The sequence below is a fragment of the Pocillopora damicornis genome, chromosome 9 (assembly GCF_964200805.1).
Source record: "Pocillopora damicornis chromosome 9, jaPocDami1.2, whole genome shotgun sequence".
Taxonomy (NCBI): domain Eukaryota; kingdom Metazoa; phylum Cnidaria; class Anthozoa; order Scleractinia; family Pocilloporidae; genus Pocillopora; species Pocillopora damicornis.
Genome location: NC_142678.1, coordinates 13,269,462 through 13,287,574, shown reverse-complemented (window position 1 = coordinate 13,287,574; position 18,113 = coordinate 13,269,462). Strand labels below are relative to the sequence as shown.

General features: G+C 36.9%; 2 protein-coding genes across 5 annotated transcripts in view; both read right to left on the bottom strand.

Moving 5' to 3' along the window:
• The window catches only part of LOC113678639 (tubulin monoglutamylase TTLL4), a 43,211-nt gene extending 29,703 nt beyond the window's left edge, over nt 1-13,508 (bottom strand). For 2 of the 4 annotated variants that reach the window (XR_016179885.1, XM_089182992.1), the window contains exons 1-19: nt 11,887-13,508; nt 10,934-11,230; nt 9,991-10,101; nt 9,254-9,327; nt 8,423-8,512; nt 7,556-7,660; nt 6,856-6,938; nt 5,778-5,906; nt 5,521-5,646; nt 4,930-5,028; nt 4,366-4,413; nt 3,618-3,704; nt 2,933-3,046; nt 2,691-2,760; nt 1,998-2,030; nt 1,326-1,397; nt 1,038-1,115; nt 643-712; nt 237-307 (exon numbers count right to left, since the gene is read on the bottom strand). Coding sequence is in view for 3 of the 4 variants with exons in the window: in XM_089182992.1 (XP_089039118.1) it covers nt 237-307; nt 643-712; nt 1,038-1,115; nt 1,326-1,397; nt 1,998-2,030; nt 2,691-2,760; nt 2,933-3,046; nt 3,618-3,704; nt 4,366-4,413; nt 4,930-5,028; nt 5,521-5,646; nt 5,778-5,906; nt 6,856-6,938; nt 7,556-7,660; nt 8,423-8,512; nt 9,254-9,327; nt 9,991-10,101; nt 10,934-11,230; nt 11,887-12,433 (2,304 nt within the window). In the remaining variant the exon portion in view is untranslated. Of the gene's footprint in view, nt 1-236; nt 308-642; nt 713-1,037; nt 1,116-1,325; nt 1,398-1,997; nt 2,031-2,690; nt 2,761-2,932; nt 3,047-3,617; nt 3,705-4,365; nt 4,414-4,929; nt 5,029-5,520; nt 5,647-5,777; nt 5,907-6,855; nt 6,939-7,555; nt 7,661-8,422; nt 8,513-9,253; nt 9,331-9,990; nt 10,102-10,933; nt 11,231-11,886 lie in introns of all 4 variants that reach the window. The other 2 variants (XM_027195537.2, XM_089182991.1) reach the window with 1 other exon arrangement.
• A 1,252-nt stretch (nt 13,509-14,760) lies between these two features.
• On the bottom strand, nt 14,761-17,877 carry LOC113678638 (uncharacterized). The gene is made up of 3 exons (XM_089183046.1): nt 17,743-17,877; nt 17,092-17,188; nt 14,761-16,730 (listed from the first exon to the last, which is right to left on the bottom strand). The coding sequence occupies exons 1-3, from the start codon at nt 17,786-17,788 to the stop codon at nt 16,562-16,564; spliced, it is 312 nt and encodes a 103-aa protein (XP_089039172.1). The 5' UTR covers nt 17,789-17,877; the 3' UTR covers nt 14,761-16,561.
• Nucleotides 17,878-18,113: the final 236 nt, after the last annotated feature.

The following is an 18,113-nucleotide window of genomic DNA, read 5'->3' as shown; positions in this document are numbered from 1 at the left end:
CTGTCAGTCAGTCAGCAGGCCAGCTAACCGGTTACACAGCTGGTCAGTCAGTCAGTCAGTCAGTCGTCAGTCCGTCAGTCGTCAGTCCGTCAGTCGTCAGTCCATCGTCAATCAGTCAGTCGTCAATCAGTCAGTCAGTAATCCAAATAGAATTTCGAACTATTTTCAAAATCTTTAAAGGAATGATTACTTTCTTTGCGAAAACAAATAAATCAATTAATAAAATTAAGCCTTACTTGATGTGTTGGATCCGAGATTGCCCCAATATGAAGTTTCTTTTCACCAAGTGCTTGGAGAACAGCGATTCCTGTGTAAGAAAAAAGACCAATTTAAATAAACATTTACAGTGTAGAATCATAAGAAACATAACAAGAAAAAACTTAAGACCATAAGGGCAACAAAAAGACGCAGAATTTTAAAGAGTGACACGGACTACACTTGTTCAGCTCACGTTGTGGAACGCACGACTCCCGGTGTAGTGGTCTGGTCTTAAACAGGCCCCCATTTAAACCAGCTCTGAGCTGCACTGAGCCAGCCAGTCTAAATATCGCAAATACATACATAGACTGCAAATAACGTAGTTTACTTTTTCCGAATATACATTACGGTGACCTAGCTTTTTCTACCTGAATTTAAACTTACCCAGGACTGTGCTCCGCCCTTCTCTCATGTATTTTCTTGTCCATTCGTCCAACAAAATGTTGTAATATCTCTATAAGGAAATTGGCAGAAAAAAATTCGATCAAGGATGGAGGGAAGAGAAAGTCATTTTAAAAGAGAGCAAAATTGCTGGAGTCCGTCGCACCATTCAGGGAAAAAAAACAGTGATTGAAAGAAAATGGTTGGCGCACCGCTCGGACCTCTGAGAGTGGCACACACTATAAGTAGTACCTACTACAGAAATCCGCGCGGCGCGCTAAAATCTTCCTTTTTTTCTCTGATTTCTTTTGGTCGCGCGACGGACTTCGGCAACAAGCAGGGACTGCCCGTAGTTTAATGAGGCAGTAATAACTGTTTGTGCGTAAAATTATCCTCACCTGAGACTCAAAGAATCTTAAATACTTGTTGGACGACATGGATGGAAAAACTCTCTGAAAGCATCCTCTTCGACTATTCTGTGAGGGAAAATAAAAACGCTCGAGCTATGCTACATTACGGCAAGTTTCACTTTCTCGAATGCATGGCAGTCTCTTATGAAGGATAAAATGAATTCACCTTTCTATTTCACACACACATAATAAGCAATAAACTTTGTAAATTTTGCTTTTCACTACGAAGAGAAATCGAAACAAAAATTTGTTCAAAAATTCAAATGTATAGTGTACCTCATCCTCTGTCTCCATAAGCATTCTAATGTCGTCTGGTGTTAAGATGTCAAGGATTGACTGTTTCGTGCGCTAAAAGACATGAATGAAAGAGAAGTGGACTGATTACAAGTTTGTATTATTAAAATTTCTTACCAATAAATTAAAAATTCGAGTAATCCAAAGTAAGTGACGAACGCAGCTAGGGATTGCATTGGATTAAACTGATGTTTCTTAAGCTCCAACAGCCTATGTGATTGTTTTAGAAAACTCGACACTCTCTTGAATAACAAGATGCTGATGTTCACTAACACAAATCCCAACTACTTGGTCCCTTTTGCCTTTCCGCGCTCGAAGCATTTTCTTTGATTTCACCGTAAATTGTCTTATTAGTTCATTGCGACATTTTCTTTTTTTTTAATTTCTTTCTTTTGACTGGCTGTGTGGTAACTTTCGTTTGGGTTTTGACGCAATTCATCCTGATGCATCCTAGAAAAGCCAGTAAAAGGGTCAAGTGTCTGTTGTCCAATGATGCAGACTTTAAGCGCTCTCTGCGGCGTAATTTCGAGTTCATGAAACATGTCGTGTAACTCTCAGCAAGATATTTCAATAATAAAGGCATTGTGGGATTTCTAGATGCAATCATTTAAAAGAAAGGAATTTGAAGGGAAGCGTTGTAAAATGTGTTCCTACCTCGTCTAGGTGACGTTGAACATAAAACGCATGCTGAAACACAAGAAAAATAACGTCCAACACTTAAACAAATTAAGACGACACACAAAAGAACAGTTTGACTTGGTTCGAAGTCAATTCCTTGTTACATTGTCGCAAATAATGGAATGTACTTATAGTCAGTACTTTTTAACATCATTTGTACGTTCTAATAATCCGTAAGGCGGGCTCATAAGTAAAATGATTAAACTATATATTGGGGTCAGTGAAGGAGAAGTGTTAAGTCAGCAGCAATCTCCAATACAAAAGCACTCAATAGAGCATGTCTAACTATTTCCCTTCTTGAAACATAAATCTAGACTATTACTATACTACAATTTTTTTTTACTTTAGTCGTTGTCTCCACTGGAGGTATTTGACCTAAATGTATTTGTTGTTTTTAGAAATTGTAATCGTTATGATTGATTGGTAACAAGACCTCTTGTCGTCCAATTCTGTCTGTAATCATACTCTTGATTGACAAATTGGACTCCCGCTTTGCGGTCGTCCAGTTTTGTTAAACACCCGTATGATTACCGACCGAATTGGACTCCACTCAGTCCTATTACCATTATATATATGACGTTGTCACAGTAAATTAAGATTGGCAAACTGACACAAAAACATGTTGTTCTAAATATCTGTAGGTATTTGCCATCAATAACATATATTCACCTTTCCTCTCTCATCTGAAGAAAGACCCGTCACAGCTTTATCTTGAACAAACTGGTTCATGTTACTAGTGCTGAAACCAAACAGGAATTTCACGTTCATAATATATTATACTCGTATGTGCGCTGCACAATGCAACCATATTGAAAAATTACATGTTGGCGGAGTCACGTGCCTCACTATTCATCATTTGCAAATAGCTCGTAATTTCAATTTCTCTCTGATATTCCAATAGTTAGACTGACCTTGAAGTTGAGGTTGTGATCAGGTTTTCTGGAATGCAAAACCCTGCCAGGTTTAACAAGTCTTTTATCATCTGTCCCTTGATGTTACGGTCCAGTTGAGAGGTGGAGTGAAGACTGGTGAGGAAATTGACGCAGTTTACTCGATTAACGAAATGTCATTCCCTAGTGATGCATCGACCGCGCATTTTTCTGCGCATCTCAATACGCACCTAATTGTACATCTTACTGCGCATCCTATTGCACACCCTTTTACACAACTTGCTGCGCATCTTATTGCACTTCAGACAAAGAGTAAACAAAACGAGTGCTCGTAAATGTCCCGCAATAAATCAATTAACACAAGATGTGCATTAAAAAGCATTTTGAAAAATAAGTTAAAAATCATCCTCGTTTTCGATGAGGAAAATTATAAATGACAGCCTTAACATTCCATATTTTGTCCCTTACTATGTTCCAATGTCTGGCGGACCATGGAAAAAAATTTTTTTTGCATGCGAAAACAATTATTTGAATGGGTTCACAAGAACACCATAGAACTACAATCCCTTAAGAATGAAAATTTTTGAGTTGGATACATATCCCTCGCGAGGTCAGTATTTCAATCTCTTGAGTACGTGAATTTCGGTTGAATACTGGTATCTCTCGCGTGGTCAATATTTCTGAACATGACAAATGCGTGAATTACCTTGGAGATATATTCACTTCTAGTAGCCACGGCTTAAGGGTCTCATCCAACATGACATCAAATCCAAAAAGCTCATGACAGCAAGATCTAGACAATGTTGTAGATGGTAGTAAAGGTTATACAGTTAGTAATACTGACCGAGTTAGATGTTCCAGCGGGAAAAAACAGATTTTGTAACTTACCGTACGGACCATGAAAACGAGTTTAGTAAGATATTAACGAAGTACATTAAAAAAAATACGCGCTTCTGATTAGCTGAAAACGAGCGCATTTTTATGTAACACGAGTGCAAAGTTGTGGCACAAATGCAAGTTACAAATGGCGCGCGCACGCTTTCAAATTTCGTTTTTCTCGACTTTCTGCAATGTTTTTTCAAGTACATTACTAACCAAGTAATAACAATTTTTCTTTTTCGTAACTTTTTCTTTTTTGTGTAATAAGCACTTGCAAATTTTTCAAAGATTACAAATAGCACTTGCCCTATGAGCTCATGCAATTCTGTTGTCTTTGAAAAATTTACTTGTGCTTATGAGCACCAAATTACACTCGAAATCATGTTAATACTTACACTTGTTACATCTCTGGGTTCAAATAGTGCGCGAAGATATCAATTCAAACAAAATTTTGAATTGAGGGGGGCATACAGCCATAAACAGCCCGGTAAATAGACCAATCATAGCGTACGTACTATAACTAAACTCTGTTCAAAATGCACAAATGTTGTTCAAGACCAACTGCAGTCTCTTACCTTTTTCTCACATTCTGTTTCACCATGGTGTTTACCGCTGAGTCAGAACTGAAACATTCACATCAAGAAGTTCAATTTCACTAAATTTTCTTGTGCATGTTAAGATTTAAAGAAACGGCGAAAATGGTGAAAATGTAGAAATAAGTAAAAATAGACCTTCAGATTCTTGGACAAGCACAGTGTAATGACAGGGTTCAAGTTTTCAGCAAAATGCGACAAAAAATGTATCTATAGTGATAATTTACATGCGTTCTTTATTATCTACAAAGTTTTCAAAGTTATCATCTCCGTACGTAATAAGACATTTGCGGCTCAAAAAACGTTAAAACTGATCAGTAAACGTGTCGGTATCTTGTTTTTGCCGCTACGCCACCTTCGCAGGAACTCGTTCTATAATGCTGGCGGCTTCTGCCTTTTATGGCCAAACTAACGCAAGTTCAAACTAGCTGAGTTACTAAAGAAACTTCAACCTATGGACTATTGTGCAGCTGTACTTGTCAAGATGGATTTTACTAACTTTCCAGTGAGTATTACTTTAAAACAACAGCACTTTCTGTTACTTACGCTATGATGGCTTTGACAACCAAATCCTTTATTGTCTCCCAAACATGAACATGGTTGATGTTCATGCGTTTCATGTAACCCCAAAGAGCTTTCAAACTCCTACAAACAGAAGCGTCACGTTTAATTAACAAAATGGAATGTTTGTTTTTCAGGTTATCTATGAGAAAGGTTGCAATCAAATTAAATACAAATGTACTCCAAATGTAAATGTACCATGACTTGGAAGTACTGACAGAAAGAATAATTTTTTGACGACGGCGTCGGAATATCGTCCGCTCTGAGCTTGCTCTACCCCTACACATTTCTTTGCAAGGCCGAACAAATTAATTGTTTACACCTTAAAATTAGTAACTACGTTCTCCACATTGTTCTCTTTACATTTCCTGTGGTACTGATGAGAATACAAGTTGTTTGACAAACAGGAGCTTCTTAAACTGATGATCATTTCCCTTATTCTCATGGCCTTTACATTTGATTCAGGGCTGATACTGTTAGGAGAAATTAGGAGCCAATCAATGTTAGGGTTTAGGGGTTCAAGCTTATTACAGTAAGTACATGTACAAGTGAATGAACAACACTACTTTATCCTACCATTTGTGTCCCTGACAAACAGTTTCATCTGAATTCGCTTGGTAAGCTCCTTCATTCTTTTTATTGATGCTGTAATTTGTCAGATGCATGAACTTGTTGCTTAAACTTTTCATGGATGATGAGTACCTTGAAAACAAAATGGAGATGGAAATCTTAAGAGGTGTACAGTGCAGCGTTGGACAAATTAACCTTCACAACTACCTAACCATGCACACATCTATTTATTGAATGTCATGTTTGAGTCTTTGAAAACTTACTTGCATGTTGCAAATCTCACAAGCCCATCTTCAAAGACATAAATCCTCAGAGGATCGTATGAAGTGATGTAGACATAGATTCGAAGATCAAACTTGCTTCCATTGATGAGAAACGGTTTGGCAAGGTACCTAAAAATCACAACAATGATGATATTAATCAAATTGTTACAATTTCTTAAAATGTGATTGGTGCATTAGCTGCTTTATTCTACACTAAATATTCGGTACAGTTGTAATCGGATAATTGGCTGTAATCGGATAATTGGCTGTAATCGGACACTTGCAATCCGACAGTTGAAGCAGCCAACCATACTTAGTCCTTTCAGTCAAATCCACTAATCACAAAATTGATCACAATAACCACAGCAACAACCACTTATCCTAGGAAAATTGTGGAATTTCCAAAAGTTGAGGAATTTTCCATCTAAACATTTTCTCTCCTACACATATTTGTCCTAAATGTATTTGTTGTTTTCAGAAATTATAACTATTGGTAACAGGACTTTGAGTCATCCGATTCTGTCAGTAACTATACATGTGAGTGACAAATCAGACTCGCGCTTTGCCGTCGTCCAATTTTGTAAATCACTCGTATGATTACAGACTGAATTGGATGACACAAAGTCCTACTACCATTATTAATGACTAGTCTAATCTTACGAACATGGTAAGTGCTCACTCAGTCGTCAGAGCTTAACCAATCATAGTCTACAACAACTATTGTGCACTGTACAGCTAAATTACAATTCAACAAGGATTAGTACCACTGCAGAAGAATTATAGCCTGTTAATGTTTGAATTTATTCTGGGGGTGTGCTTCATCTTTTTGGGGAAGTGGGTGGGAAGAAAGGCAGTCACAGTAGCCTTACTGCAGTGATGATTGTCACCCATGAGTAATGAAACTCTGGACTTGAAATCTCTAAAGGTTGTGGCATCTCTCTACCATGTATACACAATTAATGTACATGTACTAGAGCATTGCAATTGCTATTGTTGAGTATTATCCCTACAATACTGAGTAGTACATACACAAGTTACATACTAGTTAAATCAAATCAGAGGGAAATATACAGCATACCTCTGAACAATAACAGGTCTCTTCCTTGGAATTTGATTCCACTTGTGAATGACACGGATTCCAATCCCTCTGGCTGAAGCAGGCTGTACATGAAAAAATCAGATTAACCCTTTAACTCTCAGAGGTGATTAATAAAGAACTTCTCCCTATGGTACAAGCAGAAGTTGCTATCTTGATCTAACACTAAATTTTCATAACTGATATATGAGGAAATGTGTAGCAGCTAGAGAGGAGAATTAACAATCAGATCTTGGGAGTTAAAGGGTTAAAAAAATCTAACAATACCATGCAAATCAAAGACTTAATTGCTAGTTATATAATTGATTAAGTGCAATCTTGACATGTTAGTCACCCTTCATACCTCCAAAAGGGTCATAACATATGCACATAATCGAGGCTGTACTATGGATCGTCATGATAAAGATTAACTCAAGTTTGCACAGTGGTGAAAAATGCCTCAAATACAGTGGCAGTCACAAAAAAGGGGACCAATTTCAAACACAAAAAAACTTTTAACAGACAACAGTATAATGTTTTACTTGAAATTGTAGATAATTACTAGTGACTGGCTTACATGGAAAACATTGATACTACTCCAGTGAAGATGTTACAGTAGTGTCATGAAACTGCACCTAAACTATTTTAGATATCCAGGGTTTTTAATACATAATTATAACAAAGGCAATGAAATGCTTCTTACTGGCTTGAGAATCCATTTCTGTCGACTGCTGGCATCGTCCCAAGCCCTTTTCAGAAGTTTCATGTCATAAGGCAGAACATAAGTTTGTGGAACAAAACCATAATCCTGTAGAAATGACAACAAAGGTGCCAGTTAGTAATGAGGGATGTTCTATACAATCATTATCGATACAAGCTTAAGCCAAATGAGCTCAATTCCTTGACTTCAGCTGAACACCTGGTATCAGTATGTTCTGCATTATAATCTGCTCTACACAATACAATTTGACTTAACCTGGGCACATCTCCATTACAGAGGTTGGAAAAGGGGTGTCAGAACTCCAACAATGATATGTTGTTTTTGACTGCTTGGTTAACTTAAAATTTGCATCTCCCTTGTGAACTGGAGTTGAAACAAAATCCCCAAATTGCAAAAAAAAGAATTAAATAAATAAAATAAAATCTCAAAAATGCAACCATCCTTGAATTCAGAATCCCAGATTTTTCAGTGCAGATTTTACTAGACTAAGAATGGCTTCGCTCCCAGATGGTCTAGGAGAGTTCGATTCCAAAAAATGTACCAGAAAATCAGGCTGGAAATCACACAAATCAGTTCACCCTTCAACTTCCATGAGTGACCAAGACGGAATTTTACTTACGATATCAATATAATATCAACCAGATATTAAGTGATGCTTGACAATAAAGAATATAAATTCTCTGAACTAACATACATGTAATAAGAATTGTATGGTTGACAGTAAGGAGAATTACAAATTTGATCTGGGAGTTTAAGGGTTAAGCATACAGATTTTCACATTCTGTTAGAACCCAGCTTCTTTATAAATGATTTGAAGTACCCAATGTAAATAGTTTCTGATGAACATACTTTTTTTCCATGATGCACCATCATCCGGGAGAGATTTCTCCACAATCTGTCTTTTCTCCCAATTTGAAATGTACCAGGAAAGTGGTTAACCTGGAAAAAAAAAACATGTAAGAACTATACATTAAAAGGTAAAAACTTGGCATGACCATGCAGCAATAGTACCAGCTAGTAACATTTTTTGCATGCTTTCTGAGTGATGAGCTCTCAAACTTATCCTTGCATCTTTAAATTTTGGTGAGGTCAAACTGTTTTTCAGGCACTTAAGCTTGGGTAAATTAACCCTGAGAAGAACAGAAAGCATTCTTATTCAACCTAAGAACATATGTTAGTTATACTAACATAATTATCACTTATCTATAATGTACACGCATAAAGTAGCAAGGCTACACAACAGTACATGTAGCTGCAGGGTTGGGTTGTAACTAACCAAAGGTTACCCAACAATTTTTCATTAAGCTTTGTAGTTTTGCACACCATTATAATTGTTTACATTTTTTTCCTTCAGTTTCATCTTACAGTCTGAGGTAAAACCCCTCAAAATGTAATCCCTAATATATACAAGTACAATTCAAGAGAAACCAAGGAAAAGTCAAACTTTCCATCCTGGTTTAAAACTTACCACCTTTGGGACGACAAACCCTCTATACTGTGACCCACAATTAACAATTTACATAATTTAGGCATAGTTACTACAGATTGGTCAGTTAGATTCATAGAGTCATACAAAACTTTAAGCCTATAAGTATTTTTATTTCAGATTCAAAAAAGGAGAAAAAAAAATTGTGTAACTGTTAATACTTAAAACGCGTAAGAACGAAGATGACTGCTTACCTTTTGATATTCTCTGACAGTTTTAAAACAGTTTGCTTTCATGTGTTTGCCCCAGTATCCTAGCCAGTCATTCCCTGCTTAACAGTAGACATTAATCAAAATGTTAATTTAATGAATATTTATCTTAAACACCTTTCTCAGGCATCTTCAGTGAGATGTGCACAATTGTACAACTAATTCTTACAGAAAAACCTGACTACAATATAAATTTTAAGAAACTAAAAGGTTGAGACTGGGCTATCATATCCAGTCTGTAGGAGTCAGAAGATTTAATACAGTCCTTCTTTCCTTTCTTTCTATGGAAACCAAGAGATGTGTACCTTTTATATTGGGAGCTTCTACAAAGCTCTAATACAAAACATTAGCATACAGTCTTCCTCACCTTCCCTATAAGTATATAAGCAAGTTTATGCAGCCATGTAATTAAAACTACTTGTAGTTTTTCAGGACAATGGGGTAAATGAAAAGATTTGAAAATCTCTTTCAAGCTTGTTCTCTGATGCTAACTACAGTGTACATAAAGACATTCAACACATAATCCAAGCCAGTTTTTCCACACATTGAGACAAAAATAGGGAGATTAGTTATTTTACATGTTTGCTTTCTGATGTACAGTAACGACATGTCATGTACGCAATTGTATACACATATTAATCTAAACTACTTTACAGCACTTAAAACAGTCAAGCAAGGAAACTACTTGTATGACTGAAATCAGTAATAGAATAACAACTTACTCTTAGTTGGTTTAAAGCCAGCTCTTGCAATACACTGCTTGATAACATTTGGTGTTATAGAACTCATCTTCCACCGGAGGAGTTTTCGCAGTTCAGGTGAAAGTTGACCCACTACAAAAGATCATAGAGATACACTGTACATCAGTTACCATAGCAAATATATTCAGTATACAGGTACAGTACTGTACATTAAATGCTTAGAGAAAAAACTAAAAGTACTTATTTTGCTTTAGATTAAACAATATTTTGCTCCCAGTTTGTGTTTCATGATTTTAGTACTCAACACTGTACATGACTGCATGCAGCTGAACTGGACTTACCTATAACAAGACAACATTCAATATCATAACACTAAAAGGCTGGAAAAACTTTTTTATACTGCATGTTAATAATGATTCAATGTCTAGTCTACAAGGTCATTTCATGATTGCATGTTCATTTGAATCCCACTAATCTAAGTTGATTGTTTATACATTAAATATATTACTGAGCAAATCATATAATTATACAATGTAGACCATTAATTAAGAATCTACTTGTACAAAGTTTAAACTTACTTTGGATAAAATTACTAAAATATATCACAATAAAATCATGCATGTGCTGTGGGAATATTATTCTGAACTGCAATTCCAAGTGATAAACTTCAACAAATTTTTATACTTAATTGACCGTTGCCCCTAAGAGTGACCAGCATCTAATTTCTCCCTATAATATCAGCCCTGAATCACACATTAAGGTTATGAGAATAAAGGAAGTGATCACTAGCTAAAGAAACTATTGATTGTTAAACAAATTCTCCTGCCAGCACCTTGAGAAATGTGGAGAGAAGAGCATGGAGAAAATAGATACTGAGGTTAGGGTGTAAAGGTTTAAAGTTTATGACGCTGAGAAAACAATACCTCCTCAAAGTGTAAAATACACAGTTTTATCTTCAGTTTACCTTTTTCTCCCTCCACAGAAAAGTAGATGGTTGGAGATATATGAGGAAATAGGCTGGGTACTAGAGGTGGAATTTTCTCTTGTTTTTCATCGTCACCTGTTGATGCCCACGCATTTGTTTTTTTGGATGATGCAGAACTTGGGTTTGATGATCCTACTGTACCAGACCATCTGCGAGTACCTAACATCATTGGTCTTGCACTCGATGCTCTACTTTTTGCAGTAGAAACACGAGAGGAAGCAGCTGTGCTGATCAGTGACTGAGAACCATCATCATCGTCACCATCAGAAAAGCCTGCTGTAATATAAAAGCAACATTTTAACATTATAGCATATTTATCTCCCTTACATTGTGCAATAGCCAACATTTGATAATGTGTTAAGACAGGCATTAGAAAAACTGAGCTGTGGTGATCAAGTCAAATGCACTTTAACAAGAATACTCTTGGGAAGTAACTTTAAAGAAAAATCTTTACTAGTCCTTTGAATTGTCTATTTGTCTTTGTTTCTTTGTTCCATTCATTTAAACTTTAGAGATGAATATGTCATTTCACAATATTTCTCTCAGAAAGTTTATCTGTAAGTGTTGACTTTGTGTAAAGACTCGCATTTCCCAGATTTCTCAGATTTCACAGTTACCATATTATACTCTAACTGAGAATTTGACCAGGTAAAAATTAAGTGTCAACATAATGGTTAAGAAAACTAAGTTTCAACTGGTTAAAGCTAATCTCCTGAACACATATATGACTGTGTCATGGGGCAAGGGTGCCAAGATTTGATGCAACTGCCGTAAAATATTCAAATGTCTGCCTGCCTCAGCAACAACAACAACAAAAGCAGGTGACTGAGTTGAAATTAGTTTTTTTTTTCCAAACTGATCACTATAGTTCTTGCAAAGTGCATTATTAAAGCTTGGAGTTTGCCAATTTCAACATGAGTATTAGTTATTACCTTCATCAAGGTCATCGCATTCATAGAAATCATTGTCATAGTTGTCCTCAACAGACCCATCATCATCATCATCATCATTCTCCTCCATGTCGCCATCTTCTTCTTCTGCATCTTCATCTTCTTCAGCAATATCAGAGATACATCCATCGCCCGGCATACGCTCCCATGACGGACACCTTGACTTCTCGTAAAATTCCTCATTCTCTAGTGATTCTCCATCTCCGCTAACCCTGCTTTCGTCAACAACACTGTCTTTTTTTCTTACGTCGTAAAACTTTCTCACCATATAATTCTTTCCACGAGGCTCTGTAGGAGGCGCTGGCTTAATTTTCTGATCATCAGTTCTCCTGCTGTTCTGAAAGCCGACCGACTTTCGGTTTTGAGGGGGATGCGGCATGAACTTGAACGATTTCTGTGGGCTAATAGGCTGCGATTTGAGAACAGGCGGCGTCGCTTTTGCTCTGGATAACTTGCTCAAATGATTAGTAATCTGAATCCCGTTGAGCTTCGAAGATAAAGCTTTATCAAGCTGTACCTTGGAATTCATGACTTCGTCCTCAAAAGCACCCCTCAGTAAAACGTAAAAACATGAACAATAGATGTGACGCCTTCGTGTTGATACGCTTTCACTTCCAACAACGTGCAAAACTTGTGTGGCTCGAAGTTTTAGCGTGATCAATACATTTTTACGGAGTTTAAATACACGTTTCGAGGCTATAATTGTTCTAAAGAATTATCGTAGCAAAACAACTTTCCGACGGTGAAATACGAAATATTTCTCTCCTCTGACTTGATTGCTGACAGTTCGAAAAAGTCACGTTTCTCAGTGCATTGTCTAACAAATGAGGGTTACTTTAACTGGAGAGGCTAACAAACACTTCTTACCGTTGCCAATGATTTGTAGCACAACAAAAAGAAGCTGTAGTAAAAATTGTTTTTGTAAAGAAATAAAAATTAAAGCTGGTACCACCAGGTGTGCAGTGTAGATGCTGAAAAACAGATAGTTGGATTTGAAGGTCGATTCGAAATGTTTCGCCTTGTATCTTAATTTTCGTGATAAATCGACTTCCTAGAGACCTGAATATCCTCTGATTAGCTCTTGACGACTTTGAGATCCAAAGCAGAGTTAGACTTTGAAATCTGACGTCTTCACACTCTCAAATAAAGCAGTCAAAACCAATACAATCCTTTACTTACTGGTTTGAATCGCTGAAGACTTCTTCAATGTCATTAATTTGACGTGATAATTCTTTCGTCAAATAATTCCCTGATTAGCTCACCAATCGAGCGTTAAAGCCACAAACTTCTTCTACAGAATCCAATCTCTACGATGGACTCTACAAATCTGTTGATTTTGTCCTTACCAGTTGTTGTTTACCCTTCGAATTCACTCCGATGATCAACTTTAGACGATGAAAAGTTACAAACGGTGTGATCGATAATGGACCGAGGAAAAGTCGTTGATCGTTCAAAACAAAACGCTGTACCTCGTAAAAAGCTTTCAGATTCGCAATTACAGTCTTTCAGATCAAAGGAACAAAGTCAAAAGCCAAGTTTCGCAGCTCACATAAATCTCGAAACTCACTCCATTTCTGCGCCGGGTAAACTGGGCAAACTTTGTTGATAACCGTGGCAACGAATCGACCAATCACAGCGACGTGCTTCGCAAAGCACAATGTCCCTTATCGAATCTCATCCGGCTTAAATGATATAATATAATTGTGTTTTAGCAGTATTCAGACGGAAGATTAGCTAACAGACAATATAAAAAATAAAACTAAATCCCTCCATATCCAAATTAGACTTCGGCTGGTCAACAAAGAGTTATTTTACAATTTTAAAGAGATCATATTTTGAGACTTTAATAACATACAAGGAAGTACTGACGGGTGTTTAATGTTTTCTCCTAAAATATTGATGATATTTTATCAATATGAGGAGAGGATAGCGCGGAAGTTGTACTCTGATTGGCCACTCAAACTCAGAATATTCTTTGTTTCTCCAATTCTAGCAACGCCGAAAATATTGTAATCGTTGCAGGAAAAAATCATTTTTCTTTTGCCATAATATATCACTGTTTTAGTACATCCTAAAACAGAAACTCACCTCAGTGTCAGCGCCACTTCGGGGCATCACAAGCCACCTCCACAATATTCGGTGAACAGTCGTTAAAAATAATGATAAAAATGGAATGAAATAGCGTAAGTTAATTATGATTATTATTATTATTATTATTATTGAATGGGGAGGGGAGTGTTATTTTTTAAGTGAAAATCGTCACAAAAATTTTGTCTGGAAGGCAGTTTGATGAGGTCAAAATTCGAGTTAAACCCACACGACAAAGTCAAAAAAAATTTACTCCAGGTTAATGCTGTGATAAGTTACTACTTTCGATCTTGACATCTTCCAGGGTAATGAACAGTTTCGAAGGTAAGTGTTTCCACATTCTACTCCAAGAACCACACTTGGTTTTAATCTACACCAAATCAGGGGCGCGGCTAGCTGTGCAGCATGTGGCCTCATGTGTAGCCGGCAGAAGAGGCGTAATTTTTGCGAGCGAGTGCTCAGTAATTTCATAACGAATACTATGGCCGCCATTTTTTATTTTAATGGTAGCGGAAGGCTGGGGAGAGAAATAAATTTGTACCAAGGGGGCGGTCGACGGTCAAAAATAAGGAGAGGGGTGGGTGTGGGGGAGTGGGGGTTTTTTTCCCTTCCCCCGCCCCCTACCCCCACCGTCCACTCTAACTGCAAATCAAACATGGCCGATCAAATAAACGATCGCGAGCTTTTAACGTTAGCTCGCACTAACAAGACGCCTGACTGCCCAAATTTTCAAACACCCAGGAGAGATACAATTCGATGTAAAAATATGAAACCTATGCATGAATGATGATTTTAGATATATGAAATTCATGTATTTGCACTGCGGTGAAAAAACGAAATTAAGAGATCCTCGCAGCTAGGAACACTATTTTCAGTTACTCGTTTCAGTAGTGTTCTCAGCTGCGAGGATCTCTTAATTTCGTCAAAACACGATGAATTGCTTTTTTTAATGGCGAATCAAAAGGGAAACAGAGTAAAAAGATAGACTTTCCATGATATAATGAAGCTAACACTTGATTCTTTTTTACAGCTAGGTTTATTTATAATAATTAATTTTACAAATCAAAGTGAAATGTGAGAGATGGGGAAAACAAATCATACAAATCAAAATTTACAATTTTCCAAATTTTATATCGCAGAAATTTGAAAGGGAAAAAATGAAGCGATTACGTTGCTCTTTTCCCAGGTAAAGCTATGCAGTGACGTTAAACTTTAATGAGTCCCAGTCTTTTTACGTTTGGTTACTAATCAGCGCTGATATGAATCGTAAGAGGAAAGTGACGCATGCGGCCTGAAAACCACCTGACATAACCAACAGCGTATGAATCACTGTTAATACAGATGGTGGAAAAAGGCTGAATATTGAAAAATGATGATAATAAAATAAAGTGAACGAAAGAAAGAAAGAAAGAAAAGAAAAAAAGGAAACAATGAAGGAGAAAACAAAGAAGAAAATAAAAAAACAGAAATTAAAACCGAATTACAAAATACCTAAAATACCCTAGTTAAAATCTAAAATTCATAAAAATACCTAAAAAAACTAAAACCTACCGACCTAAAAACAAAATGAAAAGGCCATAAAAAAATAGGAGAAAAAGAAGAGAGAACTGAAAAGACAGAAAAGAAAAAGAGTGCAGCGCCAAAGGCAAAATGTTCAGTTACATGCAGTGATTCTGTGACCGCATACGTCACCTCCATTACAAATGATTCTGGATCAACGTATCTGATTGGACGAAACATAACCATTAGATTGAAATTAACACGCAAAGCATGACGTCGCCTTAGATCTTGCTAGCTTCCCCTTTGCAAAACACAGCGTAATCGAAAAAAAAACCATAAAAATGTGATGATGAAAATATATCTAGTCAGGTCTGCTCTTTTAACCTCAACTCTGAACTTAAGATATTACAACACAAAAGAAGTACTTACGTAATCATGAAATGATTACGAGCAATAAAAAAAGAGAAAAAAAAGGAATAAACATTGCTCATGATAAAAAACGAAAATATTTACAACAGTACAATCATATGAATTCATAATAGTTATGTACATGACTAATGTTTGACATGCGAAATATTCTCGCTATTCACAGATAATATCTGAATAATTCTCTTGGGTTAAGAACTTTGCACTGAAAAATGAAACTGCCGGCTTAATTAAAGTGATTGGCAGAATTTAGAGATTTACAAAGGATTTCAAGTCATATATGAACATATTACAACACAACCCAAGCCAGAAATAAGGAAATTCTTGTAAAATCAAAACTGCAAAAACGGGAAAACAAAAAGCAGAATTAGCCATTGTTACCGTAATGAATAAGTATAATCAAATTGATCCGTGGCAAACTCGTGGCAAAATACAAAGTCAGATTATGTGAAGAGAACCAGATGTGTTTAAATTCAAGTTAATTGCACGTTTCTTACTTTTGATAAAGTTTGCCATTCAGGCCATGTTGGCCAACTTGAGGATAAGATCCAAGACATTCTTCACCTGAGCTCTGTGCTCTTTTGTCTTCTTCCAACCTGCAGAAAACGTGAAAAACATCACTCATCACATGATGGAAGACAGGTCAAAGATTGCGAAAACACATTTGCTTGGGATACGTTACGAAATAGAACGATAACAAACAAGGAATAGCTTTAAAAAAAAATAACTGAGTCTCACTTTTGACTTCAACTAGGCATTTCAGGTCCTCACGTAAGAACTTCAAACACTCCTTCGGGTTTTCTTGTTTGGAACTAAATACAAAACGGACGAAAAATAAGGCACATTAAACGTAGTAAACTTTCAAGTAGAAAATACAGTGTGAATCATCAACGGCTCCTGTCAACGCGATGGGCTCCTGTCAACGCTCAGTGATAATGTAAATACATTGACGGAAAAATTGCTCGGAATTTGAGATCACATATACCAGAGCCAACAAATTCATTTTGATAAAGGAACATTTGATCATGTGCCTCACGATCTCAATAAGAGTCAGGCGAATCAATCGTGTTTGTTGCTGAGCTTTAGTTACCATCCCATAGCTGGGCTTGTTCACTTGTTCTAAACTGGTGCGCATGTTTTTAAAACAGCTTTGTAGCGTAAACAAGTACTTACAGAACAATAAGGTCTTTTTTCCTTTTGTTAAGTTCAGAACGGAACTTGTTGAGCGTCAACCAGTCAAGCGATAAGCTTTCAAACTCGGCCTCACAATCTACAAGCGGTAAAGAAGGCTGTATTGAATTTGTGTCCAATTAGTTACCCTTGCATCACCCGCCATATGCTGCAGAGGTATGACCGGATGATTACCTCTTCCGAGATCGGTATGACCGGAAGATTACCTCTTCTTAGATCGAGGCAAAACTTCTCTTGGAGCGTAGTGCGATCGAGGAAAGCTAAGGCCATTGCACTAGTTTCAGAGATTTAAAGAGATGCGGTGAGAGGAGAGTCAGTCTTCCATTTGGCGAGGGGGAACATTTGAAAGGAGGTCAGGGATTTCAGTGAGTCGCCCTCGAAAATGACTTTTATACAAAAAAATGGTCGATTTTCTGTATTTTCATCTGTAGAAATCCCACCCTGATGTTCCTCATTCACATTACGGGTGTAAACTGTGGAATTGTGGGCCGAATTGTAGCCAGGGCAAATTTAAGTTTGCCGCTTTCATTAAATTATTGTTAGTATCGATGTCTTGGCTTTTTGCACGATGTCAGCAAATACGTTCGTTCCCTATAATGCCCCAAGCAAAGAAAAAGACACGAGAAAACTAACCTTTAGTGTCCATTGCCTCTTTCATCTCTGATTGCAATTTAACCATCACCTTCTGCAGAGAGAGCAACTCGCTTTCGACAACCTGAAGTTCTGCATCCAGGTAAATGGCCAACTCTGGGCAATGATTCCTTGAATTGGAGGCTAAAAATAATTTTATAAAATATACGCGCTCAAATATTCAAAAGAGAAGGCGAATATAAACACAGTCCAATGAAGTTGATACTGAACCAGTTGAATCCCTTCAATTTATTCATGGAGTGGCATTGCATCTGATGCAATTAGCAGATGCATCTTCAGATGCATTACCACTTTACGAATCAAAGTACTGGCAACAATCAAGAATCATTTTGAAGTTTACTTACGCGCAGATT

Coding starts and splice junctions, on each gene's coding strand:
- LOC113678638 (XM_089183046.1), bottom strand. CDS start 17,788: ATGGTTAAATTGCAATCAGAGATGAAAGAGGCAATGGACACTAAAG. Junction 17,189..17,742: donor AGAGGCAATGGACACTAAAG/GTTAGTTTTCTC, acceptor TACCGCTTGTAG/ATTGTGAGGCCGAGTTTGAA. Junction 16,731..17,091: donor AAAAAAGACCTTATTGTTCT/GTAAGTACTTGT, acceptor TTTTGTATTTAG/TTCCAAACAAGAAAACCCGA.